The sequence below is a fragment of the Thunnus maccoyii genome, chromosome 20 (assembly GCF_910596095.1).
Source record: "Thunnus maccoyii chromosome 20, fThuMac1.1, whole genome shotgun sequence".
Classification (NCBI taxonomy): Eukaryota; Metazoa; Chordata; class Actinopteri; order Scombriformes; family Scombridae; genus Thunnus; species Thunnus maccoyii.
In genome coordinates this window covers 19,017,869-19,028,749 of record NC_056552.1, presented here as the reverse complement: position 1 = coordinate 19,028,749, position 10,881 = coordinate 19,017,869, and the positions used below count along the sequence as shown (strand labels likewise).

Sequence of the window (10,881 nt, the reverse complement as noted above, 5' to 3'; positions counted from 1 at the left end):
TGTAGATTTTTTTTTTTTTTTTTTTTTTTTTGGAAAAGGGTTTTTGGAACGGGCTCATGTTCCCAGCTGCTTTGACAATAGGGATGTACCTCACTGCGGGCTGCTTATTCACATGAAAAGGGAATAGTATGCATCTGATCATTTACACAAGAAGAAGAAGAAGAAGAAGAAGAAGAAGGGAATTTAGCTTTTACGATTGGCATACTTGCACACACTAATAACCTTACACTAAATCTGCACTCTCACGCTGTAGATTTCTCTCTCACACACTCAGCTGCAGTTGTTTGATGATAAGTCGGTCACAATGAATTCCTTGAGATTATTTTGATGAGATTTTATTCGCCTAAAGCTGCTGTAGTCTGTCTTAATTCCATCTGCTGAACTATACCGTCTAATTATTCTCGTTTGTGTGATCATCTTTATGCTGAAGACGGATACAGATATATTTTTGTGTCGTCGAATGAGTTGGCAGGGAGTCACAGGTAGCTGTAGAGACACATGCTGTCATCAGTCAGTGACTGTAGGTTTTAATTCATGTTTTGAGTAGCTCGTGCTGTATGTTTTGAGTTTTGCGGACCAAATTTGTTCTTTCCTCTGGATGCGGATGTAAAAAAAAAAAAAGCTCAGAATATGAATAGACTGGATAATTGAATTTTTAATACATAATCCAGCCCTATCTTTAACACATCTTTATATCCAGGGACATAATGAGAATTCAATGTCACACTATATAAAAGCTGTTTTTTTTTGTGTGCAGCTCTCCTTTATTTCTTTACGCTGACACCTTAAAAGGCCTGACCTTTCAGCATGACATTTGTTTTTCAGAAATGAGCTCGCCGCAGACACAGCACTACAAATGAGACATTTTACTCTTTGACAGTAATAAATGCAACATGTTACACAATCACGACAAGCTTAAAAACAAGCGTGCACTTTGACAGTCGCATTACCTTTCAACTCGTACTGTAAATCGGGCTAGAGGACGAACACTTAACCAGCTGTAATTAATGAGAAATGTTTGGAAATATTTGAGCAGATGTGTAGAAATAATTTATTTAGCGCTATGTTGTTTTTTTTTCTTTCTTCAGATCAGTATTTTAAATCATTTTATTGTACTAAAGGAAAATGGGAGGTAGAAGAAGTTGTCATAAAGGTGTGTGTTTATGGAGTTTCTGTTTTATACATTGCTGCTGGCTAATGTATTTATGTTTATTGGTTATGTGGGTATATAAAGGCAGATCATCACTGATTGTGAGCAAACAGATGATTTGTAGCTGTAAAAAAAAAAAAAAAAAAATCACACCAGTTCTCTTGAAGGATACATATTTTTTCATAGATCACTCATAAGTTTATGGACTGACTAGCACATGACAAAATAGACAGAATTAACTTACTTTTGACACTTTTGACAAAGCATCAACATTGCACATATGAAGGAAAACGTCCTTCCTCCTTCTGTGTCCTTGTTTTTAGTGTTCGACGTGTGTGTGCGTGCGCGTGCGTGTGTGCGTGCGTGTGTGCGTGTTTCAGCCGTTGCGTAACAGAATCGTTTTTATCTCCGTTGACTGAAAAAAAGAAGCCTCCAAATGTGTGTTTAAAGAATCCACGTTGTCACTATCCTGTTTGATACCGCCCAGGATCAGCCTGGTTTGTTTCAGTGTGAGCTCTCGTCAGCGATTTTGTAACTGAATCTCAGCACACCGGAGAGTCATCTCAGACCTGTTTTTGCAGAGGAACAGTGCGTTTCTTTGTATGTCACTGGATAATATGAAAAGAGATGCTGATAAGGGAGACTGTGCTGTGTGATCCCTACTTTCCTTGAGTTGCCTCATCTCTCATTTCTCTTTGTGTTTGACTTCTGCATGAACTCTTAATAAAACATTGGCAGTGTGTGATCCGCATTCTGTGTTTTTTGGGGTTTTTTTTGCTGTCTCGCATTGATAATGTACACACTTTTGGGAATCAAACCTTTTTCTCTCCTTGCTATACCATCTATCATCCAGATCCTTGTTCAGATGGTAATAAGCTGAAGCTGACCTGTAGTAAACCCTCTCCATTTACCTTGTCCACCACCCTCCACCCCTCCCTCCGCCTCTCTCTGGAGGCCCGTGGGCCCCACACTAGGGGCTTCCCCATTGGTCGCCTGGAATCGCCTCATCCCACAACATGGCCCCTCACATTCTGCCTCAGTCACTGGAGCGTTTTTCCCGGTCAAAAAGAAAGAGGGGTGTGTCGGACAGCAGACTGGATCACACTAGTACAACAGGATCCCCGTTTGACTCAACATGTGTCGTTCTGACATGAGTACTTCATTTAAAATCTACAGTATATTGCACAACAGAGCTGCTGGTGGATTGTTTCTTTTGAAAGGTAAATGGATGCTTTTGTGGTTTTTTTAGAAATCTGATCATCGGTGACTTTTAAGAAATTTGTTTATGTTTAAATTTCTGGAGGGAAAATACATTAAAATATGGGGGTAAATAAGAAAACAAATCATAATTTGCCAGTAGCTGAAGCACCATGTGCTGCTTGTTGGTGTGAGATTGTGTGATGTTAATCTTTGTAAGACAACGTGCCACAATAACGAGCTACATGTGTCGATAGTGACTGCTGATGATGCAGTTACACAGTCATCTGGACAAAATCTAAATTCAACACAGCCTAGTTGTGACTGTTATCCCCTTCAAAGACAAATTAGACACATTATAGTCATATTTGACAAGAGGCACATTAACCCTAACATCATGACATCTGTTGCAGAAGCCTGCTGGATTGTTAGAGGATTGATGGTGGAGAAACAGAAATATGGAGGATCCACGTTTCTCTCAGGCCTCATTCCCCACAGTGATACCCCACCCTGGTGTTTGTGATTCCCCCTCTCCGCATGCAGTGAGTTAGCACACCCTGGTGGTTGGACGGTGGTGCCAGAGGTCAAGTCGAGTGAGAAAAAAAAAAATCACCACCCAACAACTTGACCCATCTAGAAGTCTGAGTACACTGATGTAACCTCTTTAAGGGAGCAGCCTACTGTTTGGCTCAATAGAAAATATAACCACTGTCAAAGAAAGCACACAAATCCCCACAATCATCTATCCGCCAAGTGTATCAAGTGTGAATGAAAATTTCTGGCCAGAGCTGTGGTGCATTGTAGTTGCATTGCATGTTATGTTGACACAGTGCAATGTAACTGCTTTGCAACACAGAACATGGTCATAATACAACTCAACCGCAAACATCAACAAGTACGATCGAAGCATAATTCATTATTTTGTACAACTGATATTAGTCGTCTTGAGTGAGGGATTTTTGTTAAAATTGCAGCTGTTCATCAGCTTCTGTGATGCTGTAAACCTCTAGGATGTTCCACTAATGAATGTACAGAAGTTCAGGGTGCTTTAACGGTTTGTTCTGATACAGTTACTAGTTTTCATCAAATTTGTAAATACTACGGTCATTCAAGGGAATTCACACATTTAAGCATGTATCTACTTTTATGTGTCCACGGGAAAACAATGGAAAAAGGGTTCCCATGCAGGTCAGTGAGGATACACAGGAAAAAAGGAAGGGAGCCGTCAAATGCAAAACAGTGAGAGGATTTAATATGCTCAGTATGTGCACGAATACAGCCACTAAATGGCATGAAATACACAGAAAACACCATCTTTGTATACATATTGAGCATATTAAATTTTCTCACTATTTTGCATTTGAAAGCTCCTTTCCTTTTTTTTTTTTGGACTACTTTTAGGTTACCGTATTTGAGGTGTGTACAGAAATGTATTCTATTATAATTTCTGCATATATTTCATACACATGTAGAATATCTGATACTGTTTCAATTAATGAATTGTGAGCGTTGCCTTTCATTTTAATTTTTGCAAATATTTCAAGTGGAGATGTCTCTCTTTTTTTTTGTAATCAGTGTATAAAACACAGACACGTTTTTCATGTTCGGGTGTCAATTCCAAACACTGTAATTGTAATTTCTGCCTGTCAAAGACTGTCAGAATGTTTTATTTACAGTTAAGCAGTTCAGTGACATGTTTTTTGTATTTGACACTATTATATTTTGTTATTTCCTCACCTGTCTGCTATTTATTTACAGCTGGTGTACAAAATGACACCTGGCCTGCAATAAATAAATAGTACACTTTTTAAGCTTAAAACCTTTAATTAGGACTTTGTCAGAGAGGAGTTAATATGGCAATATCTGAGGCCTACTTTACTAGATTACATTATACAAGTTGCAAGATGTTCTTGTTGTATGACTTTTTTCTTTCTCTTATAGATTTCTTAGTGGGTTTTTTCTCCTTCTGTATGGGCCAGAAGGTCAAACTATGACCCTCTAGTGTAGAAAAGACTGAACACCTTGATGTTATAGTCGCATGTTTACCAAATGAGAACTGACAAATTTAAACAGATATCTGGCAGATTTCTGAGTTATATTTTCATTTGAATGTCAAACCCTTTCCTTTATTAAACTGCCTGTTTTCCATTTTCTTTCTAAAAAACCCTTCTGGTCACCTTCAGTCAACCACTTCTGTTGTTTTTCCTAGCAGGGACATCCTTCCAACAGCCACCATACAGCCACTGCAGGATCTCAACTACAAATAAAATGTAAACATGTCTCCCAACTGCCATTGATTGACATGCTGTGTTGATTTTCTCATTACTGACGCACACATACACACACACACTTGAAGCCATTTAAAAATAATAGCATATTCCAGGCCGATACTGGCTGCACCTGCAGCAGCTATGCACACGTACACGGCCACCAAATGGCAAAGGGCAGAGATGTCTGTGTGTATGTCAAAGACCTCAGGCTATTTCACTGATCTTCATTAGCTAGTAGCTCATAATGATATCAATGTGCAGCCTTTTAGTTCATTCATACTCTTTTTTCTCCCCCCTCCCCCCCCTCCCAGCACAATATCTCCTCCTCCAACCACAGCTAAAAGGAAACCATTCAGTAAATTACATCCGTACACTAAACAGATCCGCTCTCATCAGAACAAAACAATACACCAATATTTATCTTCATCCCCACAATCCTCACCACAGCCTCAGTGAAATCCAATCGCTACACAAAGCACTCGAGACTAAATGACCTATTTGTGTTTATGATTTACTTTTTATTAACGTCGCAGATCAATGCTTTCCCAATTTCCTCCACCTGCAATTCCACCGCTTCTCGCCCTGAGCGTACACATAATGAAGTTATCAGTCTCAAACCAAATAACTGTCCACACTTCTGTAAATGAGAAACATTACCGTGTAAGCAATTATAAACAAGTGGAGATAGTAGAGGGATTAAGTGGAAACACAACAAATGCATTTAGTCGTTTAATAGAGGCCATTCTTTGGGACACTGTGCCAGTAGCTACAGTTTCGCATATTCACTGGCGACATAATATGTGCACTGACTTTTCGGGCCTGACTGGTGCCTTGCTTTCTTTTTAGCTGCCTCAAAAGACCCCTGTAGCCTCGGAGCACTTTATGCTAAGTTAATTTACCCAAATATATCTACGGCGTCATGGCAGCAGCTGCAGCCCCCGCTACTCAACATCAACAACTTTGTTAATGGAAACTTGCTGATCCATAAACGTTTGTGCCGCTGCAGACGTTTGCTGGGGGGCAGTTCACGTATGAATGTTAAAAACCTACAGATCGATGAGGGGCATTTGCAAAGGAGGCATAAGGTGTGTTTAATTATAATTGCATCAGGGGTTTGTGTAAGTGTGTGTGTGTGTGTGTGTGTGTGTGTGTAGGGGGTGGGGTGGGGAAGGTGTTGCTGTTAAGGCTCAGGCAGGGGCCTCCTTGTATTTAAATAGGGTCACATCTCGGCCTCACCTTGCAAGTGTTATGCTATATTAAATGCCACTCATGTTAAGTGTGTTGAAACCCTTCTCCGATGTAGTCAAGACATAATATAAAGGTTAAATTGAAAAATGTCCCTTCAACAGCACAAGAGCGCACCATGATTGATCTCCTTCGTACAGGAAATAAATGTTAGCCAGACCTCTGTTTTTGCGTCTTTTAAGTGTATATATAATGCGTTATAATGAGGAGTGACTGGATTAGAATTTAAGTGTCAGTCAATCAGGATTTCAAAAGGTCAATGACAAAATTAGTTAAATGCGGGCAGTGTGAACGAGATGAGTGCAGTCGTGACAGACTGTTGCACAGCAGACGTTACGACTTGTCATATAGAAGGAGAAGCACAGGTGTTGCTAATAACATTAGATTATTGAACACTAATAACATTATCCGTGACAGTCCAAAATGCATACATACTCTAAGCAGGTTTTCAGGTATGTTCATGCTTTAAAGGTGAGAAAATTAAGTGTATTCCAACCAGACATCACGCAAATATGGTTGATATTTGAGTGTGCTGTCAATGGACACTATTCTCCCATAATGCAGTGCTCAAAGGAAAACGAGGAGTTCCTCACAGCTGAAAAAATTAGAAGATATTTGGAATTGGAAAAAAAAAAAGAATTAAATCTTAAGAAAGACATTCTCTTTGTTATGTTTAATTGGCAGTGACACTCCAAAGTGGCAGATTGGAGTACCGTATCCTTTCAAGTGTGAAATGATAAATGAAGGATGAAGGATTTATTTTAACTGCTAAAACAGTACACTATGATGATTATTGAGAAGTAAGATTTTGTATAGAATTAGTAAGTAGTATGGTTGTAGTATGGCACATGTTGATAGTGAGCCAGCATGCGCAATACCAGGACCCTAAAACTGAGACAGCTGAATGGAATTCGTTTACACCTGTGCTTTTTCTATTGTCATATGTTAAAATGTCCTCCATGAAAAAGGTCTAACTTTGTTTTCTTTTTTTTTCGCAGAAAGAAATGATCATTGTTGCATGCTCCTACTGTATGTTTTTAAGAGAATTCTATGACAATCATAGCAATAAGAAAACCTTTCAGCTAAAAAATATATATCTTTTGTTGATACTGATGAAGTTCCCTTTAAATAACAGAAAAGTTCAAATTTTCATCCGACAGTTTCTATTGATGAACCCTTTGTCAGAGATGTTTGTCCTGACACACACACTAAAATAAGATGAGGTAAATCTACCATCAAGCAGAAGTGACTGAAAAAATACAGTAAACAGTTCATCAGGCTGCGTAGTCTGGCTAAAAGAATGAAAGACGACAAAGGAAGCCATACGATTCTCAATATATTCTTCTTTTATGAAGAAAACCATCTCAACTTCTGAACTGAAGATTACTCAATAACTCAAAAAGTTTACCTTTTTTTTTTACCCAATCAGATTTTTAAAGCCTTGCATGTGTCAGTGGACATCCACACATCACAGCTCCTGTGTATATACATATAGAGAATACTGTAAATCTAGTCTATGTCAGCACTAGACACTGCACATACAGTATAATGACAATATGAATGTGGTATTGTTCACATTTTTTTCTTTTGGATGAATTCTTAGATAGCATGTTGCTTTCTTTAAGTGACTTTTTTCCATCTAGAATCCATCATATAATACTGTACCTCTTTATTTTGTTCCTCGGTTACATTTTCAAGTCAGTAAATTTCCTCTTGGGGAATTTCTGTCCTCACAGTACTTCCCAGTTTCAGACACAGACGCTACTAAAGGAATAAGTTCAATCTCTGCTTTCCGCTCCTCCTCCTCTCTCTCTCACAGAGTCCAGAAGTGTAGATTCAGGTGTTGGGGCTCCAGAACGTGTATGGGTGGCCCCGTGGGTCCTATGTGCACAGGGCCGTGCGAGGATCTGAACCCCGGCAGGGGTGGATCTGGAGTAGACAGAATGTAGTCAATGCTAAACTTGATCTCTGACTCTGGTTTCCCCTGGCTGGGGTTTGGGATGAGGTGGTTTGGCTGGGGGCCCGTCCTTGGCCTCTCAGGGTTCAGAGGGCAGAGGGTGGAGTCGGGTTCAGGGTGCCGGGCTGCGGGTACGTGGTGATTGCTGTGGCTCTCTAAAGGATGGAAAGGGGTTTCTCCTGAATCACGGAGACCGATTTTCATGTTCCTCCTGCGCCGGCGACGCCGAAAGTTGCCGTTTTCAAACAGGTCAAGCATGGATTCACAGCCAGTGGCAAAAGTCCAGTAGTTTCCCTTTCCCTTCTCATTGCCTTCTGTCCGAGGAACCTGTAGAACAATGGAAAAATACTTACTTATATACCTGTAATAACAGAACTTATTCAAAATATTCCTACTACCAGTAATAAGAGGACTAAAAATAGTAGTACTGTGAGGAAAGGAAAAACAGAACACACTACTACTGTTTATACTCCTGTAATATTTAAAGAATGAAGAGGGAAATTATGAAAAGAAAAAGAAATAAAATGAAAACCAACAATAAGTGAAATACTAAATAAAAGGACAGTTCTTTTGCTTTGAAAGAAGCACACAATTATTTTGACATCATGTTAAAACTGACAATATTTCCCAGCTCTCCTAACGCACAGCGCTGTGTGTCGGTGTACCTTGATGAAGCAGCTGTTGAGGGAGAGGTTGTGTCTGATGGAGTTCTGCCAGGCTCTCTGGTTGGAGCGATAGTATGGGAATCTCTTCATGATGAACTCGTAGATGCCCGACAGAGTGACCCGCTGCTCGGGGCTCTGCTGGATGGCCATGGCTATCAGAGCGATGTAGCTGACACAAAAAGACACATTTTAATCAGGTAACATAAGAAAAATGACGATATATAAATCTACAACATGATGAAGGCTTTTAACCTTTGTGGTTGCTGATATTCTGCTTGCTGCTTGCTGAAAAAGTAATAATTCTTTTCCTTAAATATTTATTCTTTTATTCTCACCTTATTGAAACCCAATATGTTGCAAAGAATTGAAATGGCAATACTTCTCTTTACCACATACTGGTCTTGACATTTTTATAAACGTGACAAAATCTATAAAAGCAATGTTTCTACACCAAATAAGGAAATCTTTAATGTTTTATATGTTTTATGGGCTATGCATGAACAAATCTATATTCCTTTTGACTGACAGAAAGTCGTTTACAGAAAAAGAAATGTCAGTATTTTATCCTATAAAATGATGTTACTTCTGTTTTGTGTCAATTAGAACAAACTGTTATAAAACTCCAATAACAGTAAGTCCAAATGGACTTCTTTTGGATTTGTGTAGTGCTGCATAAAAAGTAAGTAAACTCCTGGGATAGATATATAGAATATGTAAATGTATCCATGTTTCATAGCTGGGGTCTATTAGAACCCCGAGAAGGACTAACGTGTAATTTTCTCTGAAACTCTGAAACATGTCATCAATTCAAAATCCTTTTTATAAGGAATTCTAATAAAATTTGGAAAAGTTATCAAGTATCAAACAATGTTAACTATGTTTTTTTGAGCTGTTAAAGAAACAGAACATCAAGGTTAACTTATTGATGGTGGAATTTTTTTTTTAATTTTTATATTTCTAATTTAAGAGTTAAAACAGATGCATGTGGTCACAATAAACTATGCTTCCACATAAAAGTTGTGTCAAAAATCAATGAAATAAAGTTGAAATAATATCTTTAAAAATGCAAAAATGAACAGTAAATGATCTACAGTGCACCTCTGATGGTAAATGTTGCCCAAAATCAAAGAGTCAACTATGCTTTATATATAAAATATATATATTTCAAAAGCTATTATTCTGAATGTGCATCATGTTTGCGCTGTAGTGAAAGAAAAAAGTGCCGCTGGTAAAAGTGAACTAGGTTGCCACATAAAATATTTATATTTTGTTTTGTCCAAACCGACAAGTTTTGACGAAATAATGTAAAAATCATATGAAAAAAATCTCATTTTACAATTTCAAAAGGGAGATATTATTATGAAATTATAGAAATTAAAGGCCAAATATGACATAGGTAAAACTCCCTTTTAATCACTTTTGTTTTAAAGCTTATTATTTTACATACTAGTAAATAAACCGATGTGACACCTCGGCAAAAGTTACAAATACATTTTTTTAAAAAAAAAGATGAATTTGAAATCCTTCATACCTGTATGCGGGTCTGCACATTTTCTTCTCTTCATCTGTGCTAGAAGAAGGGTATCCGTCTCCATCATAGTTAAAACAGTTGAACGGGTAGTGAGAGTTATCGAACATATCTACACTTTGAGGGGTCAGTCGTGTGCTCTGAACAGTTTGGCTCCTGTGACTCTCCTGGCCAAAGCCCAGCAGCAACACCCTGTCCCGCTGCTCTGCTCTGCTCTGCCACCATGCTCTGCTCAGCCAGCTGACACTCACTCTGAGCTCTGCTGATGACGGCTGCCTCCAGCCCCCCTCTCCCCTCCTCATCCCAGCTGCTCTCCAGGAACGGCTTGAGGTCTCAAGAGTCAAGAACACCTCCCTCAGGTCTTTGAACTCTGCTCTTATGGTCTTGTGCACCACTTTTGCCATCTGCATGAATTTCAAATTTCAAATACAGGCTTTTTTTGTTTGTTTGACCACCTTGTCCATTTTTATTTTAGCACCAGCACTGCACACTTTTTCCACAGGAAAGTCAGCACCCGTTTGTTTACTGCATCTCATCTTTCAAATCAACCTAGACTATCCCACTTGTTGATAAAAGTTCTCAAAACCTTAATATGCTTCAAACTTACATTAACAAAGTGCTTCAGTTAAACTTTTGCTTCAATTAAATAATTAAATAGCCTTCAAAAAAGGAAAGTAATCATTCTAAAAAAAATGCTGTAGCTGCTATAATTCCCTGCACTGTTTCATTCTTATTATCTTAATAGCCAATGTTTTGCAATTAAAACTTTAATCCTGTAATGCTACAATTAGTCCCTCGGTTATTAGATAAACTTAGTGCAGTTTGCCTCGGAAGTGCAGAGTCAAAATATAAAGTCTCACAAATTGGGA

At 38.5% G+C, this 10,881-nt stretch overlaps 1 protein-coding gene across 1 annotated transcript; it reads right to left on the bottom strand.

Annotated features, from left to right (window-relative positions):
- Positions 1-7,397: 7,397 nt before the first annotated feature.
- On the bottom strand, positions 7,398-10,438 carry foxl3 (forkhead box L3). The gene is made up of 3 exons (XM_042398321.1): positions 10,016-10,438; positions 8,485-8,653; positions 7,398-8,146 (listed from the first exon to the last, which is right to left on the bottom strand). The coding sequence occupies exons 1-3, from the start codon at positions 10,420-10,422 to the stop codon at positions 7,676-7,678; spliced, it is 1,047 nt and encodes a 348-aa protein (XP_042254255.1). The 5' UTR covers positions 10,423-10,438; the 3' UTR covers positions 7,398-7,675.
- Between the last annotated feature and the right edge of the window lie 443 nt (positions 10,439-10,881).

Bases quoted from the DNA above. Each gene is read 5' to 3' on its own strand.
- foxl3 (XM_042398321.1), bottom strand. From the start codon at position 10,422: ATGCAGATGGCAAAAGTGGTGCACAAGACCATAAGAGCAGAGTTCAAA. The intron at 8,654-10,015 runs GTATGAAGGATT...TTTTTGTGTCAG, and splicing joins ATGTGCAGACCCGCATACAG to CTACATCGCTCTGATAGCCA. The intron at 8,147-8,484 runs GTACACCGACAC...ATTGTTCTACAG, and splicing joins TCAACAGCTGCTTCATCAAG to GTTCCTCGGACAGAAGGCAA.